General features: G+C 44.3%; 2 protein-coding genes across 4 annotated transcripts in view; one reads left to right on the top strand and one right to left on the bottom strand.

The window, feature by feature from the left end:
• Window positions 1-26,715, top strand: part of GGT1 (gamma-glutamyltransferase 1) — a 222,987-nt gene that overhangs the window by 2,618 nt on the left and 193,654 nt on the right. The window lies entirely within an intron of this gene.
• LRRC75B (leucine rich repeat containing 75B) overlaps window positions 1-26,715 on the bottom strand; it is a 97,768-nt gene that overhangs the window by 4,364 nt on the left and 66,689 nt on the right. For all 3 annotated transcript variants that reach the window (XM_068238315.1, XM_068238313.1, XM_068238309.1), the window contains one exon: window positions 9,218-9,330. In XM_068238315.1, coding sequence (XP_068094416.1) covers window positions 9,218-9,330 — 113 coding nt within the window. The remainder of the gene's footprint in view (window positions 1-9,217; window positions 9,331-26,715) is intronic.

The raw sequence follows: 26,715 nt of genomic DNA, 5'->3' as shown, positions 1-26,715 counted from the left end.
AGGACCTATGTCAGGACACTCATACAATCATGAGGACCTATGTCAGGACACTCATATAATCATGAGGACCTATGTCAGGAAACTCATACAATTATGAGGGCCTATGTCAGGACACTCATACAATCATGAGGGCCTATGTCAGGACACTCATATAATCATGAGGGCCTATGACAGCAAACTCATACAATTATGAGGGTCTATGTCAGGACACTCACACAATCATGAGGGCCTATGACAGGAAACTCATACAATTATGAGGGCCTATGTCAGGAGGACACTCATACAATCATGAGGATCTATGTCAGGACACTCATACGTTCATGGGGGCCTATGTCAGGACACTCATACAATCATGAGGACCTATGTTAGGACACACATACAATTATTATGATCTATGTCAGGAAACGCCTACAATCATGAAAATTTGTCAGGATACTCATTGAACCACGAGGGCCTATGTCAGGACACTCGTTCAACCTTGAGGACCTATGTCAGGACACTGTTACAACCATGAGGACCTATGTCAGGACACTCGTACGACCATGAAGACCTATGTCAGGACCCTCGTACGACCATGAGGACCTATGTCAGGACACTTATACGACCATGAGGACCTATGTCAGGACATTGTTACCACTTCTTCTACAGGCTATGTAGTGACTGTTAAGCAATTAGTGTAACCCGCGTTACCTGGGTAACTTACTCAGAACTATTTGTGTAGTGCTTGTTTCCCTAGTAACACAAGCATTACCCAGGAAATGCGAGTTGCGCTAATTGCACAACATGCACTACACAGTGTGCAGAAATAAAAATCTTTCCCTGAGTTTACTAATGTCAAGACACTCATACAATCATTAGGACCTATGTTAGGACACCCATACAATCATTAGGACCTATGTTAGGACACCCATACATTCATTAGGACCTATGTTAGGACACCCATACAATCATTAGGACCTATGTTAGGACACCCATACATTCATTAGGACCTATGTTAGGACACCCATACAATCATTAGGACCTATGTTAGGACACCCATACAATCATTAGGACCTATGTTAGGACACCCATACAATCATTAGGACCTATGTTAGGGCACCCATACAATTATTAGGACCTATGTTAGGACCCCATACAATCATTAGGACCTATGTTAGGACCCCATACAATCATTAGGACCTATGTTAGGACACTCATACAATCATTAGGACCTATGTTAGGACACCCATACAATCATTAGGACCTATGTTAGGACACCCATACAATCATTAGGACCTATGTTAGGACACCCATACAATCATCAGGACCTATGTTAGGGCACTCATACAATCACTAGGACCTATGTGAGGACACTCATACAATCATTAGGACCTATGTTAGGACACCCATACAATCATCAGGACCTATGTTAGGGCACTCATACAATCATTAGGACCTATGTTAGGACACCCATACAATCATTAGGACCTATGTTAGGACACCCATACAATCATTAGGACCTATGTTAGGACACCCATACAATCATCAGGACCTATGTTAGGGCACTCATACAATCACTAGGACCTATGTGAGGACACTCATACAATCATTAGGACCTATGTTAGGACACTCATACAATCACTAGGACCTATGTGAGGACACTCATACAATCACTAGGACCTATGTGAGGACACTCATACAAATGTAGGACCTATGTGAGGACACTCATACAATCATTAGGACCTATGGGGTGTATGCAGTAAACTCAGGTAAAGGTTTTTATTTCAGCAAACTATGTAGTGCATGGTGCACAATAAGCACAACTTGCATCACTCAGGTAATGCTTGCGTTACTAAGTAAACAAGCTCTATGCAAAAAGCACAGTATGCGTTACCCAGGTAACACGGGTTGCACTAATTACATAATACACACTACGTAGTCTGAAGAAGAAATGGTAACATTGTAACTTTACTGGAGTTTACTGACTATGGCTCTATGTCTGGACTCTCATACTCTCATTGGTATCTATACCAGGACACTCATATGATCATTAGGACCTATGTCAAGAAACTTGCACAATCATAGAAAACTTGGACAGGCAATTTCAGAAAAGAAGTATACGTTCTTAGGAAAGTATTATAAACTGTAAACAGCTGTATTTATTTATCACTAGGCCACTTATAAATATGAAGCTCCTAAAGTAAAACTCAGAAAAAAAAGCAAAGAAACTTCATAAATAAACGAACTAACCCGGTACAGACTGCGACATATTAGCAGACTGTATTGCAGATTCTCAGACTGCCCATTGTATTTTCTCTTACATTAGAGAAAGCCAGTTCTGCTGCATATGCTGAAATGCTTCCACAGTACAATCCTGCCCATAATACCATGAGAAATCACAGTATTGCAATAAAAATGCATCATGTCCACTTTCACACTGCAGATGCAGTAAACCAAAATACTGTTGACGCTCTCTTACTGCAGCAGATATGAGATTTAAACAAAACAAAACACCAGGGCTGACTATAGTTAGAAATACAAAGATAATTTTAATAGTTTTAAGCGACAACATTGTTGTTTCAATCATATGCGGTGATTTTAAATAAAATGATTTTTTTTTCGTTTAGAGTCTATTCCCACTTTTCCACAGTTTATGCATGCCACTTTCCACATGCACGATTCAACTTTTTAAAAAAAATTACTTTTGTATACAGCATACATTTGTGCACATTTTCTGTGATTTTATATGCGTCTTTATGCAAAATTTCACAGTGTGATTTTTCTCCGAATATCAATGGAGTTAATTTGCATGAAAATCCATGTGATTAAATTTTGTGAATTTTCATGCAAAATACTGACTATACAGCATTCCCATTGACTTGCATTGAAACATGAATCCCACATCGCACGTGGAAAAAAAGCAGACTTTGAGTGCATAACATTTGCAAACGTAAGATTTACAGAAAACTGGAAATACAATGGGATGTCATTGAGATACATTACATCTGCGGCAAAAAAGTTTTTGCAGTTTTGCAAATCGAACACAGAATAAGTGTAAACCCTGCCTTAAAGGACCCCCGAGGCGAAAATAAACTAATGAAATAAACAATTGTATCTATCTTCCTTCTCCTAAAAATGACTTTTTAAGATATTCCACAGTTTTGTTTGATGTTCAAATCTACTTTTTAAGTTTTAACGGTTTTATTATTTTTGCTCAATGACACAGTTATTGAAGTATGCCAAAGCTAAAATTTATGAACTATTGACCCTTTTTATCTCTGTCTTGCTCTCAGAAGCCATTTTCTGCTAGGAAAGTGTTTTATAGTTGAAATTTCTTATCAGTGTTATCAGTGAGGGTCACACTGTAGCCACTTCCTGTCTGAGTCAGCACTGAGTCAGCCACTTACATACCTGATATTTAACTCTTTCAGGCAGAGAAAGAGAAAAAGGAACACAGCATAGTTATTTGTGTGCTAGGCACTGTACATACCCATGTCTATCTCATCATGTCACATGTCACCTCGGGTATCCTTTAAAGTAAACGCTTTAAGTTTTCACACAAATGAAAAAGTGATGTCAGACTTGTGAAAAAAGACATTTATTTTAGTTTCCCCGCACAATTCAAACTACATAGCTTTCCAAAATACAGGGGCTTAACATAGCACTTTACAACTGTATTTGAAAGTATAAATATTTTGGCCCTTATACAATTCACCTTTCTCCTAAGTTTTCTCTGAGGTGATATTTTTACTGAGAAAAGAAGATGCAGAGTCGGCACTACTGCTCCTAGTACATTTATTGCCAATAGGTGTACATCAAATCACGTGCAGGGTGAATGGGTAAAACATACCGTGCATTAGAGGCTGAAAATGGAGAGCTGATGGTGGGCGCTAGGTGCAGGAATAGCCTGACGGCCGTTTCGCGCTATCCAAGCGCTTCTACGGAGGCTGTGTAACTTGGGCTGGCTGACCGGCTAGAAATATCCTCTGCTCGGGCGTTCGGCGCACTTCCGCCTACTGGTACCGCCCCTATTCTTCCCCTGTAGCCAATCATGTAATGGAGCGCATCTGCGCTTCATACATGGCTTCCGTGCGGAAGAAGAACTCAACTACAGGTGCTGCGATGTGCCACACTACATTAGACGGGCAACTGAGCTATTGCTCTGCAAAGCACCTGTAGAAGATTTGGCGCCATCATGTGGCCATAGACCAGACTGCATGAACTAAACCTAAAATATAAAAGATGTGTAAAATATGTGTAAAATATGTGTACGCTGTGAATCCATGATTCAGACTGGTTATAACCAGATAAAGTGCAAACTGGAGTGACTCCTAAAGTGTACTGGTGCTAGAAAAATTAGTGCAGATTATGAGGAGACTACAAAACCTATAAAACGGGGTGTATGGCAGAATGGTGCCTCACATGGTGCATTAAAATGCTCAGACTTGAGCAAGGTAAAAAAAGAGAGAGAGGAAGGCTGAGTGAGGGAGGTAAAAAACTATAAAAAGCACTGCCTCCAGTGCTCTGGACCTAAAGTTTGACATATAAATCGAGTAGAGCACACACTTAGTCGATTAGGGGAACAAGGTGGTTGTAAACAGCTCTCCAATATTGTTTGATATATCATCCTGATATACATTTTTAAGGGTCTAAAAAACATGAAAAATCAACGTAGTCATTAAGACCCAAAGGGCCCATGGCTTCAGTCCTGATAATTAACAGTATTTCCTCCCTTTTAAGCTTTTTTTCCCGATCTCCTCCTCTTCTCAATGGAGGGACATGGATAATGCCTGCAACAGTTAATACTGCGGGGTTACTGTTATGTGCTTCTCTAACATGTTCAATCAATCTGGGTGAACCATGGCCTGATTTGATGGAATTAAAATGTTCTCTAAAACGTCTATTAATTGATCTTGTGGTTTCTCCCACATAGAAGCGACCGCAGGGACACCATATAGCGTAAACGACGTACTCTGTCTGACACGTGAAAAACGCATTAACTTTACGTCGTAGGGGCCCTAACTGGTAGCTTTTTCCAATTTTAATATGGTTGCACGATACGCAATGGCCGCATTTATGGTTCCCATGGGATTTAAATTTCTCCAGCCAGCTGCCTCTATGCGGGGTAGTAAACTCACTTCTGCTGACCTTTGATCCTATTGTGGGGGCACGTCTAAAGGAGAACAGGGGTCCTTCAACCACCAAAGGTTTCAAGACAGGGTCTCTTAGCAAAATGTCCCAATTTTTAACCATGATGGATTTGATTTGGTTTGACATTGCTGTATAATCAAACGACATTGGTGTCTTCTTCACAGTTGCAGATATATCTTTCTTCTTTTTACTCATTAAAGTTGTTCTTTCTTTAGAGTTGGCTTTTCTAAAGGCCTGTTGTATTAGTTCAGCTTGGTACCCTCTTGCTAAAAGTCTCTTGCCCAAATCCTCCGACTGCCGGCGAAAATCTTCGTCGAGCGCGTTATTGCGACGTAGTCGGAGGAACTGGGCGTAAGGGAGTGTGCGGGTTACATGCTCTGGGTGGAAGCTATTTTTGTGGAGTAGGGCATTTGATGCCGTTTCTTTACGGAATCCTATTGGTAATAGCTTGCCCTCCTTGATTATTAACTCTAGATCAAGAAAGGCTACCCTCTCCTGTGTTGTGCTCGCTGTAAAGGCCATATTGGCTTCATTAGCATTAATATAATGCACAAACTCATCGAAGGTGGCACGAGTCCCAGACCAAAACACCAACACATCGTCCACGTACCTGGACCACGCCCTGAGTTGACCTCTAAAGGGGTTACGAGGGGAATGTATATATTCCTCCTCCCACCATGCGAGAAAAAGATTCGCATAAGTACAGGAGACAGATGTTCCCATAGCAGTTCCCGAAGTCTGCCAGTACCATTGTTCGTCAAAAATGAACGAATTGTGTGTTAACACAAACTGGAGACATTCACAAACGAAGTCTTTAAATTGATCGTCTTTGTCTGTATAATCCAGAAACTTCCTAATTGCTGCGATGCCCAGGTTGTGTGGAATTCTACTATAAAGGCTTTCTACATCTATAGTAGCCAAGAGGTCGCCTTCGTGCCAAGGATAGTCCTCTACTCCCCTTAGGACATCAGTGGTGTCTACCAAGTGGGAGGGAATTAAATCGAGTAGTGGCCTCAGGACGTGGTCCAGATACCTGGACAACCTCTCCGTGACCGAACCCATCCCAGAAACGATGGGCCGGCCAGGGGGATTGGTCTGGGACTTGTGCACCTTCGGTATGTGATACCAAATGGGCTTAATGGGATGACTAGGCAAAAGATCATTGGCTAACTTCGGTGTAATGATACCCTGCTCAGCCCCTCTGCGTAACAAGGTTCTTAGGAGATTTTGATATCGGATGGTGGGATCGCCAGGAAGGCGTTGGTATATCGTGGTATCTTGTAGCTGCCTCATTGCCTCATTTCTATATTGCTCTGTTGATGATATCACGATAGCTCCTCCTTTGTCTGCCCGACGTATTTGCAGATCAGGGCGATTCTGCAACCACTTCAGGGCCCGTATTTCTTTAGTAGAAAGGTTATTATCTGCCTTGGGGTAGATTTGTGCCTTCATCTCCCTCTCTACTACTTTTTGATAAATATCGAGACTAGAACCTGGCTGTACATGAAAAGGGACAACTGATCTGCAGGGCCTAAAATACTTTTGCGTGCTTTTTAATCCTTCATCCGCTTGTGACTCCAATTCTTTTAGGATATCCAAATTTTGCTGGTCTTGGTCAGACCATTCGATCTCAGGACTAAAGCCCAATGGACCCACTTTGGCATCACCCCAGCACATAGCTTTAGGTTGGTTAACTGGAAATTCTTTTTTAAGGAACTGTAGCTTGATATTAAGGCGTCTGATATTTTTGTAAAGGTCAACTTTAAACTTAGCGTAATCAAAGTCGGTGGCAAGACTGTAATTAAGGCCTTTCTGCAAAAGATCTTTTACTCCATCAGGAAGTGACACGTCAGTGAGATTCAAGATTTCTAAAGTCTCGCTGTTAATTGATGTGGGAAGGTTCAGTTCCTTCTCCGTTTCGGATTCTTGGGATGTTTCCTGTCCTCCCACTGTAAATGACGTCCTTTTCTTTTTTGTCTTATGCTTCCCTCTTCCCCTCCTTGTGCTCCGCCTAAAGGGTGAGATCGCTGGTCAGACCCTGGTTTCCCAGAAGGGTTGTCAGAAGGATTATTCACGTTTCTTTTCTCCTCGTCACTGGAATCTGTGTCTGTTGTCCAGTGCCCCTTCCCCTTCCTTGGGATTCTTGGTTTACCAACTTGTTGCCAGGAGAAATATTTCTTTTTTTACACCTTATTAATAAAATGCCTTTTCAGCCACCAGGATGCAAGAAAATAATTTTGACACTACTCTTCACCTACTTTTTGGTACTTTTTTCTAGAAGAAAACGTAGGAGAAAAGCTTTTATCAAGTGTCCTGTAATAAGGCAAATTAAAGTGTTTGTTTCATTAAAAATAAGTGTAAAGAACAGGGGCTATATGCAATTCCCTTTTTCTCCTGAGTTCTCTCCTAGGAGATATTTTTTATCGCCTCTTTAAGATAACTTTTCAGCACTTTATGTTTAGTATTTTCTCGCTTGCTTGTGGCTTCAAAGGCATTTAATTAAGTTGTGAAAATATTGCCTATTAGAAAACTCAGGAGATAAAGTTAATTGCATATTGGCCCTTGAATATTTTTCTGCCATTCTCACATACAGTAAAGGTGCCCATACACTCGTCAGATTGGCAGCAGATAGATAAGAAATGCATCTGATGATCTATCTGATCCGTTTTAAGAACATTTTTTACCAGGATAGAATTCCAATAGATTTCAGTTTGAAATCTATTGAAATTCGATCTGATGGCATTTTTTTGCCATCAGATTTCCATTAAAGAGGAACTGTAACGAAAAAACGGCCCCTGGGGGGTACTCACCTCGGGTGGGGGAAGCCTCAGGATCCTAATGAGGCTTCCCACGCCGTCCTGCGTCCCTCGGGGGTCTCGCTGTAGCCCTCCGTACAGCGGTGACGTAATATTTACCTTTGCAGGCTCCTGCGCAGGCGCTCTGGCTGCTTTCGCTCCGAAGGAGGCGGAAATACCCGATCGCCGTCGGGTCCGCTCTACTGCGCAGGCGCAAGTCTCCGGCGCCTGCGCAGTAGAGCGGACCCGACTGAGATCGGGTATATCCGCCTCCTTCGGAGCGAAAGCAGCCACAGCGCCCCCGCTGGAGCCTGCAAAGGTAAATATTGAATTGAACAGTCGGCACAGTCGCCGGCTGTTCGGAGGGCTGCAGCGAGACCTCCGTGGGACAGAGGACGGCGTGGGAAGCCTCATTAGGATCCTGAGGCTTCCCCCACCCGAGGTGAGTACCCCCCAGGGGATCTTTTTGTTGTTACAGAGTCTCTTTAAGGCCAATGCAAACTAATAAGCAATCTCATCAGATCGACCTAAATTTTCCACCCTGCCAGTTCGATGGAAATCCATCGAAATAGATCGAAATCGGCCATCGATCGGTCGATTGGCCAACCGATTTGCGATCGATCGATCGGGATCGATCGGTCGGCCAGAAAATCGGCTGAGTGTATGGGCCCCTTTAATCAGCATACTGCTATATCTAACCAATGAAACACAGCTTTGACATGAGAAGTGAAGCCAAAATCTCCTGCTTACTAAGTCTGAAATCACTTCATTATGTATGAGAAATTGAGAGAGTAATTATTGTGCTCGATTCACAAAGTGGTGCTAACCCAGTTAGAGACTTTAGGCATGATAATCATTGCACCACACTGGTGAAAAGCCACTTTAGGCGTGATAAGTTTAGGCGTGATAAGTTTAGGCCTGATGAGTTTAGGCATGCTAAGTTTAGATAAGTTTAGATCGCGCGCAAAGTCCTGCACGCAAAGCAGCGCCATTAAACGCTATGCGAAGTGCACCAGACTTTGCAAGCGCAAAACTTTTGATCAGCTGTGCACTGCGGTGCTAACCCAGTTGGTGCTTAAACTTATCATGCCTAAACTTATCACACCTAAACTTATCATGCCTAAACTTATCACACCTAAACTTATCACATCTAAACTTATCATGCCTAAACTGAGTTTAGGCGTGATAAAGGGCTTTTCACCAGCGTGCTAACTGTTAGCACCGCTTTGTGAATCAGGCCCATTGTCTTTTTTTGTTTTGCAATCTGGCCATCTTTTTGCAATGCAGCTCACCATGCCATGCTTTTCCTCCGAGGTAGACTGTGCCTGTGCCACTTGGAATGTGGTGTCAGGTGGTAAAGGAGCTGCCGACAAATACGGTCTGTGGACTTCATGCAGTCTTGCTCCTACAAGAATATAAACATACATATTGTTTGCATTCAGTAGGCATCCAATGCAAATAGAATAGAGAATTCATTAGTGTTACACTGTAGTAGTAGTAGTAGTTAAAGGCATTCACCTGTTACATTTCTCTTTAAAAATATTTAATATTAATGTAAAAGATCACAAATCTACTGCCATATTCTAAGCTCTCGTTACTGAATAGTTCATTAACATCAAACTTGTGTATTGACTAAAGCAGTGATCCTCAAACTAAGGCCCGTGAGCCCAATTGTGGCCCCCTAAGGCTTTTTTACCGGCCCCCCACACACAAAAAGTATTACTTATAGATGCAGTCAGCTACATTTTTAAATATTGGAGGTCAGCATATAGAATAGCAGTCTGGCACCACCCATCCACATGGAAGCCAGAAAGCAGTAATTTGTTGGTTTCCAATCAAATTCCACATCAGGTGACACTGCTGTCCAATTGGACTGCAGGTTGTCACCCGGGTATGCTTCACTGTCTGGCCCGCAAAGACTTCTACATCATTTTATGTATACTCCGGCCCCCCAGCAGTCTGAAGTAAGTTGACCCGGCCCTTGACCCAAAACGTTTGGGGACCCCTGGACTAAAGTCACATTTAATAAACAATTTATATATCTGTAGTAGGTGCTTCCTGGATTGTTATGGGATCTCCAATCTTCCCATTTATAATGACATTTTGTTTCATCCAACACTTGACAAAGGCCTAGTGCCGAAACGTTGTGTGCTTTTTGCTGCTATGGAATACAATTTTCTGCTATAATTGCACTAATCCAGGACCCAGTCTTCCTTTTTCTGCTGGTCTGATGTATCTGCACCTTGATGGATCCAGGTGCTGACTGGTTGACTCCCTGGTATTGAAATTGCACTGCACAGTTGAGCTCTGGGACTTTCTTTTTTCTGTGGATTTTGTTTCATCCAACCAATCAGTCCCCCAGAGATATTCGTTCTTCCCCTGGTGAGTCCTGGTTGGTCAGACAGAGCACAAATGGGCTAGAACCAGTGTGTATTGACAGCATTCTTATGATTTTAATGTTTATTTTTCGTACAACTAGGTGTGAGTTTTATTCTACTTTTTTAAATGATTTAATAAATGGGTTCACACTATCAGCATCCCCTTTAGTTACTTTAACCACTTAAAGACAAGCAGGCGTATTAAAACGTTCCACTGGAGCCTCTTAACGGCTCCAGAACATTTTTATAAGTTAAGGAGCGCTGCTGACGCTGTGCGTGGGCACGTGTGCCCACGCACGCTCCCACGTGCTCGTGCACGACCCGGCGCTTGTAAGTTCCCGCGCATGCACGTGAGATCTGTAAAAAAAAACACAAGAAAAAAAATACACCTTTATTTCCAAATATATTGTCACCATACTTTGTACTAGGGACATAATTCAAATGTTGAAATAACCAGGACAAATAGGCAGATAAAATGTGTGGGTTTTATGTATGGTAGCATTGTTTATAATAAAACTATAGGGGATGAAATTGGAGAAATGGTGTATTTTTTCCTTTTTTCCCCCTTGTTTTTCCCTTTAAAATGCATAGAAAATAAAGTAATTACTGAAAACAAATATCAACCCCAAAAAGCCTAATTAGAGTTGAAAAAAACAAGATATTCATTGTGATTAGTAGTGATTAAGCTATTGGCAAATAAAAGGGATGAGCACTGAGAGGTGAAAATCGTTTTTGTCCGTTAGGGTAAAAACCCCTTTGGTGTGAAGTGGTTCAGGTTGGAGGAGAGAAGAAGAAGACAGTGGCGTAGCTAGAGATCATGGGGCAAAACTTTAATGGGGCCCTCATATGAAGGCACTCTTAAGCACTGCCACCTGACCCTACCTGTGATGATCCGCTCAGCTGGCTGCACAGGCAGACAGCTGTTTGTCCATTCCTCTAGTCTGTGGGCTGCAGGTCTCTGGAACAGAGACCTGTCTTTCCATTGCAAGTTTCTGGTCTGTTCTCTTGCTGGGGAATTTGCATACATTCGTTATGCAAATCCCCTACCTGCCTTCTCTGATGACTGGCACTATAAGAGCTTTATGTTTCCCAGAAGGCTTTGCTGGTCATTTCCTTTCCATGATCTGTTCCTGATGGACACTGCTGGAGTGTCAGCCATTGCTATCTAGTATAGTTAATTCCTGGGGGTTGCTTTAGGCTCCCCTTCTAGCCCAGTCAGGTTGTATTATCTGTATTGCCTGTTCTGTCTTGTCTTGCCTGTTGCCATTGTCCTTTCCCAAAGGTGGTCGACAGGAAATGGTTCTGATCTCTGTTCTTGGAGTATAGTATAGCTGGTGCAGCGGTTGCTACCAGCTATCTCTTCTGTTCTGTCTCCTGGGATCGCGCTAGCTACTTTTCGCTAGCGCTGGGGATCCTTCTGTTCTGTCTCCTGGGATCGCGCTAGCTACTTTTCGCTAGCGCTGGGGATCCTTCTGTTCTGTCTTCTGGGATCACGCTAGCCACTTTTCGCTAGCGCTGGGGATCCTTCTGTTCTGCTACTCTCTACCTGGATCGCGCTAGCCACTTTTCGCTAGTGCTGTGGATCCTATCTCTTGCTTGTCCCTGTTTTCATGTGTCTGTTTTGTCCGCTACGCTTGCTGGAGGCTCGGTGAGGTAACCGTTAAGCAAGCGCTCGCGTCCTCTGTTTCATGTTTGTCTGTTAATGGTTAGTTAGGCGTGCTTGCCTCTATTGTGCTTATCACGTGGAGATCGCGCATAACCGCGTGCACTGTTGCGAATGAGTGCGGTGTTCGCGGTTAGCTAGCGTTTGTTATTTTCCGTATCTTCTCATTGTATTATTTGCTGTGCCTTTGCTAACCTCGTATTGTGTCCTGATCTGCCTTGTGTCACGTCTGGCGATCGCACCTCTCGCGATCGCGTTCCTATTTCATATCTGCTGTTGTGTGTGCGCGGTCGCGGGGTGTGCCGACTGGATTGGCGCACACACATACAACCTGTCCCTTTGCTCGTTCTCATTCGCAATCGCCTCTCTTGCGATTGCGTTCTGCGCTTCGTACAATTCCTGTCTGGCATTTGTGGAGGTACACAGGATTGGTTCCTCTGCACTCCTCAGCGCCATCTGCCGACAGGAATTTCCCTCTACAGGTGCGTAGCACCTTTTGCTGGGTGCCTGCAAATATACGCTTGTGGAGGATTTTCCGCCGTGTCAGCGCACGCGTTGTGCGCTGATCACGGAGAAAGTTCCACAATCGTTACAGAATGACCAGCCAAACCCAAAACCCCAGTGTAGACGGAATTTCCGATTTGTACGATTTTGTCGAATATGGCTCTTGTTTTTTAAATCTCTTAAAGGTACTTGAACCTGAATCAGCAGACGAATTTTTGTCTGAGTGTACGAAACTGTTAGCGAACCCTGAATTCCAATGCACCCCAGTGTCTACCTGGGCCCCCCAAATGGTCTACATTCTGTTGAGGGGCGAAATGTCAATGTGGGCTTATGATGTGTTAGATCATACCACCCTGAGTCAAAGACCCCTGGAATTCTTGGCCTTTTTAATTCACAATTGGCTGAGATTACCTCAATTACCATACCCCCTTAATGAGTTGTTGTCAGCAGCTCAATCAGCTGTTCCATCTACTCTTTCATCCATAAAGCAGCCATCCAAAGCCTCTAAAGGTAGCCATACACTGGTCGATGTGCCATTAGATCGACCATCTGACAGATCCCTATCTGATCGAATCTGATCAGAGAGGGATCGTATGGCTGCCTTTACTGCAAACAGATTGTGAATCGATTTCAGCCTGAAACCGATTCACCATCTGCTGAGCTGCTCCTGCCGCCTGTCCCCCCCCATATACATTACCTGATGCTGGCTCCGGGTCCTCTTCTCCGCATTGCACGGCTCTGTTCCGGCTCCATCCCAGCGCTTCCTGTGTTACTCCGTGACCAGGAAGTTCAAATAGAGCGCCCTCTATTAGAACTTCCTGGTCACTGCAGTGACACAGGAAGCGCCGGGATGGATGGAGCCGGAACAGAGCCGTGCAGCACGGAGAAGACGCCCGGGAGCCAGCCTCAGGTAATGTATACCTGATCGGATCGGCCGCCGCTAGCGACGCGCACTTTACCCGCGGGCGATCGAGGGTAATTTTCCGCACGGCGCGATCGACGGACCGATCCGATTCCGGGAGGGAATCGGATCGGCGGCTGCGTTTACCGCGAACGATTGGCAGCAGATTCGATGCCAGGATCGAATCTGCTGTCGAAACGGACGGGAATCGAGCCAGTGTATGGCTACCTTTAGTCTAAACGTAAAAGATCTAGGAAGGCTTCCCAGCGGAAAGATCCGTTGCCCATGGCAACCACAGATAGAGAGGTTATTTCTGTCAAGTCTGAAATGGGCAAAACCATGCAGTATGATAATGATGTTTATAATGCATCTGCTGATCAGTTTCCAGGTTTTTTGCCCCAATCCAAAGCTTATGTGGATCCTGCTATAGGTAGGATCGCACACTACATTAAAGCAGTTAAAAAATCTGTTCTTGTTCCTGAACTCCACCCCTATGGAGATTATCTGGATACTGGCCTGTTTGAACCCCCATTTGCTTCCTGGGATGTTGGGGCCTTGCTGGAGGAATTCGATTTTGATTGGAAAGCCTTTTGCGATTTTTACATCGCAAAAGGCGAAGATGTCTTGAATGCTTGTCTTGATCCTATGTACCTTCTGATTGATTCCGATGAATGTGACAAGGATGATGTGGATCTGGTGATCTATGTATGGCAAACGATTTTGGATGAGTTGCACACACACCAACCAATTGATTCTAATAAAGAGACATCGTTGTCGGATGATTGTTCCTGCCTTTCTGGGGTAAAGCATGAGAGTCTTGACTTTGTGCAATCTGAAATGAATGAGTGTGCCGCTGTGGTTGATTCCTGTGCGAATCCTGAAGGATTCTCTCCTGACAGTGTGCAGTTTGAATCTGTGCGATCTGATGCCTGTTTCTCGGATGTTCCTGCAGATTGTGATCGGCATGAGTCTGCCGGTTTCCTCAAGGATGTGTGGGATCCTTTGTCATTTAGAAACAGATCTTTGAGATCTTCCATCTGTGACCCTGCTATGGGGAAAGTTTCTCGACTGTGCAGCGTCAAAAGTAAAATTAATATGCCTAATAAAGTTTATCCTGTTGATGTCGCTATTTCTTCTGCAAATTATTCCCTGTCTCACCCTGTTCTCACCTGTAAGGGCCCGTTGCCTGGAGACAGTTGCTCCAGTGTTTCGGTCCTAGATGCCTTGCAGTCTGCTCCGCAGATCGCGGAGGTTTGTGCTATGGAAGCATCAGTTTCACAACCTAAAGTGAATTTTGATTCGCAGGTTTTGCGTTCTGATTCCTCGGATTCGACATTGTTAGCCGAATCTAAGAGTGAGACAGCGCTTCGGTTTTGCGAATCTGATGCTGAACCTTCTTTGCCTTATTCAGAGACGCTTTCTCTGAGCCTGCCCTGTACCACGAATAACAAAACGATGTCCAATCACACTGACATTTGGGAGTCCCTTTCTTGCTTTGAGGAAAGTTCTGACTCTCCACCCTGTACTCTGGATGAGTCAATATTGCCTTGTACAATATCTCCTGCCCTGCCCCTAGAGGCTCGTTTAGGTATTGCTGCTATTTTTACCTGTCTTTCTGCAGTTTTGGAGTTGCATGCTAGTTTGACTACTACTCAGAATTCTGGGTGCAGCGAGATTAAAGTTAGGGAGTCAGTGTGTGGTCCAGTAAATATTCCTGTAGGTTCCACTCATGATGATGAAATTCAGTCTCAGTTTATGGTGGAACCTTCCCTGGGATATCTGCCCTGTTCTCAAAATAAAGTTCCAGTTTTGCCCTGTAACATGGATAGTACAGAATCCTTCTTAGAAAACTTGAAAAATGATGTTCCTGAGGTCTTGTTTGATGATCTGAAGGTCTCCGAGTTCCTCCCAAAGGGTGCAGAACTTGTAGGAGATGTCTCCTGCCCCCCAGGTCCTTCTGAGGTGTTGCTCACTTCAGTAGGCATTGCTGCCTTGCTGACTACTTTTGCAGCTCTTGTGGAGCTTCATTCATGTGTAGTCAATGATGATATTACAGTTACAGAAAATTCTGAATTTGAGTCCGAGTCTTCTTTTGAAAGACCAGTACCTGTGACCTTTACTCGTGATGATTTTCTGCCCGGTACTGGTTTTGGTCTTGTCGTGTCGGACTCTGAGGTTGGCAGTTCCCCGACATGTCCTGAGGTTTCTCCTGTACTAGTGTACCCCGATGTGCTCTGTGACCCAGAAAGCCCAAGTGTGCCTCGGTTACCAGCATACTCAGATGCTTCCTCAGTGGAGAGGAGACATGTTCTGATATAGCCTGCCTGCTTGCATGCCCAGAAGTGGTCCCTGAAAGTCCTGATCTTGATGGGTGTCCTGCTAATTTTGAGTCTGGAATGATCATAGGTTCCATGGGGGTTCTTGGTGGTTCTCCATGTGAGCCTGGTGAGCGTTCTGGCTTCTTGGGATCTCTGCGGAGCTTCAAGGCGTTCTGGGAGATTCCGGGAAAGGTTTTGCTTGGTGCCCTGAATACGATCAGCAATGGCTTTGGTGTTGTAAGGAACACTTCGAACAGGTATTGCGGCAGATTTGGTATTCTTGGACGCTCCTTGGAAGGTAATGGGTATTGTCTGGAGGGTGTCGATGGCTTCTTCTCTGGTGTCCACAGTCCTGATGGGTGTTACGCTGAGACTTGTAGTGCTGATGGGCATGTTTCGGTGGCTTCTGCTTCCGATGAGGTCGGTTTCGGATGGACTGACTCTGGAATTGGCCTTGTCAGGCTGTCCCGACCTTCATGAGTCTTCAGTTAGAGTTTTGTGATGATACCAGTTTTGAGGGATGTCTGGAATCCATACCTAGAGGGGGGGGGGGGGGGTACTGTGATGATCCGCTCAGCTGGCTGCACAGGCAGACAGCTGTTTGTCCATTCCTCTAGTCTGTGGGCTGCAAGTCTCTGGAACAGAGACCTGTCTTTCCATTGCAAGTTTCTGGTCTGTTCTCTTGCTGGGGAATTTGCATACATACATGCAAATCCCCTACCTGCCTTCTCTGATGACTGGCACTATAAGAGCTTTATGTTTCCCAGAAGGCTTTGCTGGTCATTTCCTTTCCATGGTCTGTTCCTGATGGACACTGCAGGAGTGTCAGTCATTGCTATCTAGTATAGTTAATTCCTGGGGGTTGCTTTAGGCTCCCCTTCTAGCCCAGTCAGGTTGTATTATCTGTATTGCCTGTTCTGTCTTGTCTTGCCTGTTGCCATTGTCCTGTCCCAAAGGTGGTCGACAGGAAATGGTTCTGATCTCTGTTCTTGGAGTATAGCTGGTGCAGCGGTTGCTACCAGCTATCTCTTCTGTTCTGTCTCCTGGGATCGCGCTAGCTACTTTTCGCTAGCGCTGGGGATCCTTCTGTTCTGTCTCCTGGGATCGCGCTAGCTACTTTTCGCTAGCGCTGGGGATCCTTCTGTTCTGTCTTCTGGGATCGCGCTAGCCACTTTTCGCTAGCGCTGGGGATCCTTCTGTTCTGCTACTCTGTACCTGGATCGCGCTAGCCACTTTTCGCTAGTGCTGTGGATCCCATCTCTCACTTGTCCCTGTTTTCGTGTGTCTGTCTTGTCCGCTAGGCTTGCTGGAGGCTCGGTGAGGTAACCGTTAAGCAAGTGCTCGCGTCCTCTGTTTCATGTTTGTCTGTTAATGGTTAGTTAGGCGTGCTTGTCTCTATTGTGCTTATCACGTGGAGATCGCGCATAACCGCGTGCACAGTTGCGAATGAGTGCGGTGTTCGCGGTTAGCTAGCGTTTGTTATTTTCCGTATCTTCTCATTGTATTATTTGCTGTGCCTTTGCTAACCTCGTATTCTGTCCTGATCTGCCTTGTGTCACGTCTGGCGATCGCACCTCTCGCGATCGCGTTCCTATTTCATATCTGCTGTTGTGTGTGCGCGGTCGCGGGGTGGCGACTGGATTGGCGCACACACATACAACCTGTCTCTTTGCTCGTTCTCATTCGCAATCGCCTCTCTTGCGATTGCGTTCTGCGCTTCGTACAATTCCTGTCTGGCATTTGTGGAGGTACACAGGATTGGTTCCTCTGCACTCCTCAGCGCCATCTGCCGACAGGAATTTTCCTCTACAGGTGCGTAGCACCTTTTGCTGGGTGCCTGCAAATATACGCTTGTGGAGGATTTTCCGCCGTGTCAGCGCACGCGTTGTGCGCTGATCACGGAGAAAGTTCCACAATCGTTACACTACCCTATGGATATGAGTAAATTGGGCAATTTACATTCTCATGCAATTTACATTGCACATAGTTCATGGGCACTGAGACAAAGTCAGAGGGTGGATAAATACATGCAAGTTAATGGTGAATACATTAAAGGATACCCAAAGTGACATGTGACATGATGAGATAGACATGTGTATGTACAGTGCCTAGCACACAAATAACTATACTGTGTTCCTTTTGTTTCTTTCTCTGCCTGAAAGAATTAAATATCAGGTATGTAAGTGGCTGACTCAGTCCTGACTCAGGCAGAAAGTGACTACAGTGTGACCCTCACTGAAAGAAATTCACCTTTTTATCTCTTTCCTGCTCTCAGAAGCCATTTTCTGCTAGGAAAGTGTTTTATAGTTGGAATTTTTTATAATTGAGGGTCACACTGTAGTCACTTCCTGTCTGAGTCAGGACTGAGTCAGCCACTAAAGGTGCCCATACACTGAGCCGATCAGCGGCCGATCGATTGAAATCAATCAATCGCAAATCGATTGACCAATCTATCGATTTGCGGCCGATTTTGATCAATTTCAATCGATCTGACATGCTGGAAAATCTAGGTCGATCTGTTGAGATTGCTTATCATTTTGCATTGGCCCTAATGGAAATCTGATGGCAAAAAATTCCATTAGATCGATTTTCAATAGATTTCATACTGAAATCTATTGGAAAACTGTTCCTAGTAAAAAATGTTCCTAAACACATCAGATAGATCAGAAATCTATCTGATGATTTCTCTGCTGCTAATCTAACGAGTGTATGGCCACCTTTACATACCTGATATTTAACTCTTTCAGGCAGAGAAAGAAAAAAAGGAACACAGCCTAGTTATTTGTGTGCTTGGTAATGTACATACACATCTAACTCATCATGTCAGATGTCACTTCGGGTATCCTTTAACCACTTAAAGACTGCAGTCATAAAACCCCTTAAGGACCAGAGCCTTTTTTTCCATTCAGACCACTGCAGCTTTAACGGTTTATTGCTCAGTCATACAACCTACCACCTAAATGAATTTTATCTCCTTTTCTTGTCACTAATACAGCTTTCTTTTGGTGCTATTTGATTGCTGCTGCGATTTTTAGTTTTTATTATATTCATCAAAAAAGACATGAATTTTGTAAAAAAAATGATTTTTTTAACTTTCTGCGATAAAATTTGTCAAATAAAGTAAAATTTCTGTATACATTTTGTCCAAATTTATTGTGCTACATGTCTTTGATTAAAAAAAAAAACATTCAGTGTATATTTATTGGTTTGGGTAAAAGTTTACAAACTATGGTGCAAAAAGTGAATTTTCCCATTTTGAAGCATCTCCGACTTTTCTGAGCACCTGTCATGTTTCATGAGGTGCTAAAATTCCAGGATAGTATAAATACCTGCCAAATGACCCCATTTTGGAAAGAAGACATCCCAAAGTATTCACTGAGAGGCATGGTGAGTTCATAGAAGATTTTATTTTCTGTCACAAGTTAGCAGAAAATTACACTTTGTGAGAAAAAAAAAATGAAATCTGCCACGGACTCACCATGCCCCTCTCTGAATACCTTGAAGTGTCTACTTTCCAAAATGGGGTCATTTGTAGGGTGTGTTTACTGTCCTGGTATTTTGGGGGGTGCTAAATTGTAAGCACCCCTGTAAAGCCTAAAGGTGCTCATTGGACTTTGGGCCCCTTAGCGCAGTTAGGCTGCAAAAAAGTGCCACACATGTGGTATTGCCGTACTCAGGAGAAGTAGTATAATGTGTTTTGGGGTGTATTTTTACACATACCCATGTTGGATGGGAGAAATATCTCTGTAAATGACAATGTTTTTATTTTTTTTTACACACAATTGTCCATTTACAGAGAGATTTCTCCCACCCAGCATTGGTATGTGTAAAAATACACCCCAAAACACATTATACTACTTCTCCTGAGTACAGCGATACCACATGTGTGGCACTTTTTTGCACCCTAACTGCGCAAAGGGGCCCAAAGTCCAATGAGTACCTTTAGGATTTCACAGGTCGTTTTGAGACATTTGGTTTCAAGACTACGCTTCACGGTTTAGGGCCCCTAAAATGCCAGGGCAGTTTAGGAATCCCACAAGTGACCCCATTTTGGAAAGACAACACCACAAGGTATTCTGTTAGGAGTATGGTGAGTTCATAGAAGATTTTTGTTTTGTCACAAGTTAGCGGAAATTGACACTTTGTGAAAAAAAACAATAAAAATCAATTTCCGCTAACTTGTGACAAAAAATAAAATCTTCTTTGAACTCACCATACCCCTAACGGAATACCTTGGGGTGTCTTCTTTCTAAAATGGGGTCACTTGTGGGGTTCCTATACTGCCCTGGCATTTTAGGGGCCCTAAACCGTGAGGAGTAGTCTTGAAACCAAATTTCTCAAAATGACCTGTGAAATCCTAAAGGTACTCATTGGACTTTGGGCCCCTTAGCGCAGTTAGGGTGCAAAAAAGTGCCACACATGTGGTACCGCCATACTCAGGAGAAGTAGTATAATGTGTTTTGTGGTGTATTTTTACATATACCCATGCTGGGTGGGAGAAATATCTCTGTAAATGACAATTTTTTTATTTTTTTTTACACACAATTGTCTATTTACAGAGATATTTCTCCCACTCATCATGGGTATGTGTAAAAATACAACACAAAACACATTATACTACTTCTACTGAGTATGGCGATACCACATGTGTGGCACTGTTTTGCACCCTAACTGCGCTAAGGGGCCCAACATCCTATGAGTGCCTTTAGGATTTCACAGGTCATTTTGAGGCATTTGGTTTCTAGACTACTCCGCACGGTTTGGGGCCCCTAAAATGCCAGGGCAGTTTAGGAACCTCACAAGTGACCCCATTTTAGAAAGAAGACGCCCCAAGGTATTCCGTTAGTAGTATGGTGAGTTTATAGAAGATTTTATTTTTTGTCACAAGTTAGCGTAAATTTATTTTTTTCTTCACAAAGTGTCATTTTCCACAAACTTGTGACAAAAAATAAAAACTTCTATGAACTCACCATACTACTAACGGAATACCTTGGAGTGTCTTCTTTCTAAAATGGGGTCACTTGTGGGGTTCCTACACTGCCCTGGCATTTTAGGGGCCCTAAACCGTGAGGAGTAGTCTGGAAAGCAAATGCCTCAAAATGACCTGTGAATAGGACGTTGGGCCCCTTAGCGCACCTAGACTGCAAAAAAGTGTCACACATGTGGTATCGCCGTACTCAGGAGAAGTAGTATAATGTGTTTTGGGGTGTATTTTTACAAATACCCATGCTAGGTGGGAGAAATAGCTCTGTAAATGGACAATTGTGTGTAAAAAAAATCAAAAAATTGTCATTTACAGAGATATTTCTCCCACTCAGCATGGGTATGTGTAAAAATACACCCCAAAACACATTATACTACTTCTCCTGAGTACGGCGATACCACATGTGTGACACTTTTTTGCAGCCTAGGTGCGCTAAGGGGCCCAACGTCCTATTCACGGGTCATTTTGAGGCATTTGGTTTCTAGACTACTCACGGTTTAGGGCCCCTAAAATGCCAGGGCAGTATAGGAACCCCACAAGTGACCCCATTTTAGAAAGAAGACACCCCAAGGTATTCCGTTAGGTGTATGGTGAGTTCATAGAAGGTTTTATTTTTTGTCACAAGTTAGTGGAAAATGACACTTTGTGAAAAAAACAATAAAAAATCAATTTCCGCTAACTTTTGATAAAAAAATAAAATCTTCTATGAACTCGTCATACACCTAACGGAATACCTTGGGGTGTCTTTTTTTCTAAAATGGGGTCACTTGTGGGGTTCCTATACTGCCCTGGCATTTTAGGGGCCCAAAACCGTGAGGAGTAGTCTGGAAACCAAATGCCTCAAAATGACTGTTCAGGGGTATAAGCATCTGCAAATTTTGATGACAGGTGGTCTATGAGGGGGCGAATTTTGTGGAACCGGTCATAAGCAGGGTGGCCTCTTAGATGACAGGTTGTATTGGGCCTGATCTGATGGATAGGAGTGCTAGGGGGGTGACAGGAGGTGATTGATGGGTGTCTCAGGGGGTGATTGGAGGGGAAAATAGATGCAATCAATGCACTGGGGAGGTGATCGGAAGGGGTCTGAGGGGGATCTGAGAGTTTGGTCGAGTGATCAGGAGCCCACACGGGGCAAATTAGGGCCTGATCTGATGGGTAGGTGTGCTAGGGGGTGACAGGTGGTGACAGGAGGTGGTTGATGGGTGTCTCAAGGTGTGATTAGAGAGGGGAATAGATGCAAGCAATGCACTGGCGAGGTGATCAGGGCTGGGGTCTGAGGGTGTTCTGAGGGTGTAGGCGGGTGATTGGGTGCCCTAGGGGCAGATAGGGGTCTGATCTGATGGGTAGCAGTGACAGGTGGTGACAGGGGGTGATTGATGGGTAATTAGTGGGTGTTTAGAGGAGAGAACAGATGTAAACAATGCACTTTGGAGGTGATCTGACGTCGGGTCTGCGGGCGATCTGATGGTGTGGGTGGGTGATCAGATTGCCCGCAAGGGGCAGGTTAGGGGCTGATTGATGGGTGGCAGTAACAGGTGGTGATTGATGGGTGATTGACAGGTGATCAGTGGGTTATTACAGGGAAGAACAGATGTAAATAATGCACTGGCAAATTGATAAGGGGGGGTCTGAGGGCAATCTGAGCGTGTGGGCGGTTGATTGGGTGCCCGCAAGGGGCATATTAGGGTCTAATCTGATGGGTAACAGTGACAGGTGGTGATAGGGGGTGATTGATGGGTGATTGATGGGTAATTAGTGGGTGTTTAGAGGAGAGAACAGATGTAAACAATGCACTTGGGAGGTGATCTGACGTCGGGTCTGCAGGTGATCTGATGGTGTTGGTGGGTGATCAGATTGCCCGCAAGGGGCAGGTTAGGGGCTGATTGATGGGTGGCAGTGACAGGGGGTGATTGACGGGTGATTGACAGGTTATCAGTGGGTTATTACAGGGGGGATAGATGCATACATTACACAGGGGGGGGGAGGGTCTGGGGAGAATCTGAGAGGGGGGGTGATCAGGAGCCCCCAGGGGGCAGTTAGGACCTAAACTAAAAAAATAGTGGTGACAGGGAGTGATTGATGGGTGATTAGGGGAGGGATTGGGTGTAAACAGGGGTCTGAGGGGTGGGCAGGGGGGGTCTGAGGGGTGTCTTGTCAGCGATCAGAGGAGAGGGGGGGCAGGATCAGTGTGTTTGGTGCAGACTAGGGTGGCTGCAGCCTGCCCTGGTGGTCCCTCGGACACTGGGACCACCAAGGCAGGAGGCAGCCTGTATAATACACTTTGTATACATTACAAAGTGTATTATACACTTTGTATGCGGCGATTGTGGGGTTAACAACCCGCCGGCACTTCCGAATGCTGTCGTCGCGGGTGGGCGGAGCCTATTGCCGGCCCCGGCCCAGAAGAGACCCAGGACCCGACGCCAATGTGTGTTACGTGGTCCTGGGCATGCCACTTTGCCACCGCCAATATACAGTGGGCAGTCGGCAAGTGGTTAAGTACCCTCTGGGCACCCTATGCTCCAGGGCCCCATAGCAGCTGCTATGGCTACTATGGCTATTGCTACGCCCCTGGAAGAAGACAAAAAGCAGTCGGAATGTGTACACCCTGGGTGAGAGGCCACAGAATCCAAGCAGCATGACGTTTACTAAAGCCACACATGCTGTCCTGTCACTTAAGACAGTTTAGACAGGTATGGGGTGGAGGAAATCACTGTTGGGGCTTTCTGACATTGGCCTCAATTCACTAAGCTTTATCAAACATCTTATCGAACATTTGATAATTTACCTCATGGGAAAAACCCAATTTTGAATTCACTAAGGTGTTATATGTTTATCAAATGTTTTATCGATAAAAACGTTCAATAAATCTATACCACCTTAGTGAATTCAAAATTAGATTTTACCCATGAGGTAAATTATCAAATGTTCGATAAAATGTTTGGTAAAGCTTAGTGAATTGAGACCATTGTGCCTGGAACTACGGAGGAAGTGGGTGGTGTGTCGTAGAAGCATGGAGATTAAAAGGTGTTGGAAAATTGTCTTTTTGGTGTCCAGTCCGGGTAATGAGTGAACAGCCAGGCTTGTAGGTGCAGGTGGTGGAGGTGCATGACCATGGAGGTGCACTAAGGTGGAGGATAACCAGGTGTGTTGATGGTAGCAGGTTGCACTGTGAAATGTGTATGTTTATCAGATAGATAACAGCGGCAGAGCAATACATAAAGAAGGAAACCGTGAAAGATATTGAGAAGGAGCGCAGCAGCATACTGTTTAATAAATTCTATCCAGTTTGTTGCATACAATTTCTATAACAGGATTAAGACATTTTGCACCCACCACTAGGCTTGGCTTAGGGGTTGGTAAGTGCAAGGAGAAATTCAGGGTTGCCAAGGAAACACTGGAGAGCAGATTTCCAGACATTTGTTTGAAATTATGCCTAAAAACAACCCAAAGGTGGAAGTCAATGTTGAACAATTTTGTTAAGGTGATTTACATTATGGACTGGCAAGCCTGGAAGCCACTTAAAGGGGCACTATGGTGAAACATTGTAAAATGTAAAATATGTGCAAACATAAACAAATAAGAAGTATGTTTTTTTCCAGAGTAAAATGAGCCAAAAATTACTTTTCTCCTATGTTGCTGTCACTTACAGTAGGTAGTAGAAATCTGTCAGAAGTGACAGGTTTTGGACTAGTCCATCATGGGGGGATTGTCCCAATATTTTTTACTAGCATTTTGAAAAGTTTATGGATAAATCTCAGAATAAAAATAGTAACTAAAGGAGCACGATCATTTTTGATGAAATTACCTTACCAAGCCAAGAGATGTTAATCCTGCCACCCATTTCACTTCAATGATTACAGACAGCCAACGTGCAATGTGCACATGTTCATCCACTGTAACCACATGCGTCATATCAGGCTGCAGTGCCTTGAGGGATGTTGGATTGTGTCTACATGCACATATTCTGGATGACCATATATGTCCAGGGAATATTCATGAATCACCAGTAAAATTGCCATGTGCAGGCAGCAATTTTAGCGTGCATTTATTAATTTTATTATTGCCTAACCTTAACTTCCTCTCCCCCGCCAGTGGTGCCTAACCTAACCTTTCCTGGTGGATGCCTAACCTTAACTCCTCCCTCCCCCCCGGTGGTGCCTAACCTTAACCACCGTCCACCGATGCTTATTCTATCACACCCGCCCGCATCCTGTTGAAAAGGGCAGCAGCTAAAATAGCGTGTGGCCTTTTCAAGGCAGGTCTATAAAGTGCACGTCTCAGTATAACTGCCGTATGTACTAAAAACATTATCTAGTAATGTTGATAACTATATACAAGAAAGAAAATCACGTGTATTACCAAGAAAATATCTAGCATATCAGATGTTTAAATGTAACTATTCAAGTGTTCCTCATGACTCAGCTTCATTCTATAACTAGCGTGGTTACATAGAGGTATTACCATGTGCAGTAACTGGTGAACCTTGCCACTTAGACCACACTTTAGTGTACTTCTGTGGGCAGCCCCTGTGTGTGTATACCAGTTTAATAAGTACTTTTTACCCAATCAGTAAGAAGGGGTGGCGGCGTGGCGCTGATGCCATTTCAAAGTAATAGTCCTGCGTGCCAAAAACAAGGTTTCTCTAAGCACTGTACATTCAAACTTAGTAAACGTATTTTCGCAAAAATACCCAACAGACAATGCTTAGGGTGACAATCCACGGGTTGTTCCAATATCACAGACGCTGTCAGTCTCTTTACCCAGGGAAGCTATTATGCATGGATCTCCGGTGTAACTGAAAGCTGTTCATTCACTCACAGTGGTCACTAATTGTTGCTGACTTGCAATGTCATATAAATGACTTACTCTTACTTTAATGTATATCTTCTTTAGTTAAATATTGCTTTTTGCCATTTCCTCTCAGTTATTTGTTGTGAAATGGTTGATCGTAATTTAAACTTGCTTTGTCACAGTTACACTAAAATATTAGTTCAGAACATAGTCAATACAAAATGTACTAAAATACTGCATAGAATTCTACAATAGATTTGTGGAACGGTCTGCCAGACCTGGGCCTTCTATGCATATATATTATCCTGTTGATGGTCAGCTGGACTAGCAGCTGACCATCGCAGCATGACATGATCAGCAGAAGCCGTTACTAGGGGGAGTCACGTGGAAGAGAAGCGGTCTGCAATCCACACAGGAGCTGCTAGATTAGTTAATGCCTCTCTGCTGCCTCTACACTTCTACTTCTACAGGGGGATCAGGAAACACAGGGAGGGGGGGGGGGGAAGCGGAGACACGGGGAATCTTATACACACTGGGGGTGGGGAGTGGACACACAGGGAGCCAATGCAGGGAATACCTGACTTGGTGGTGGGTCAGCAGTTCGTAGCGGCGTGTGTTCGTAAGTTAGGGATTCCCTACATTCACCATATAAGACGCAGGGACTTTTTCTCCCCATATTCTGGGGAGAAAAGGTGCATTCTTATATGGTGGCAAATACGGTACTTACCTCAGGAGGGGGAAGCCTCTGGATTCTACTGAAGTTTCCCCATCCTCCTAAGCCTCGGTGATCCAGCACTGGCAGCCCCCGAACAGCACATATGTCAATATTTACCATTTGTGCTCCTGTTCAGGCGCAGTAGAGGCTTTCCTATGGGCTCTGGCTGAAATAGGCGAGTCTGAGTGCGTTCGCTCTATTGCGTAGTCGCAGGCGACTCGTGGCTGCGCAGAAGAGCGAAACCGACCGTGCTTGGCTATTTCTGCCAGTGCCCATCAGAAATCCACTACTGCGCAAAACGTAGTTGGTAAATATTGCCGTGCGTTGCAGCCACTACTGCGCCTGCGCACAGCACCAACAAGTTTGTGGGTGGATTTTTCGGGTGCTGCCAGCACGAGATAGCTTGCGGCTGAAGAGGATGGGGAAGCCTCATTAGGATCCAGAGGCTCCCCATCCTGAGGTAAGTACCTCCAAGGGGCTCTTTATTTTCTTACAGGTTCGCTTTAAGGGATTCAGGTTACTGGAATGTTATC

This window comes from Hyperolius riggenbachi, chromosome 1 (genome assembly GCF_040937935.1).
Source record: "Hyperolius riggenbachi isolate aHypRig1 chromosome 1, aHypRig1.pri, whole genome shotgun sequence".
Lineage (NCBI taxonomy): Eukaryota > Metazoa > Chordata > Amphibia > Anura > Hyperoliidae > Hyperolius > Hyperolius riggenbachi.
The sequence above is the reverse complement of the archived record's forward strand: the minus strand, read 5'-3'. Positions and strand labels throughout refer to the sequence as shown.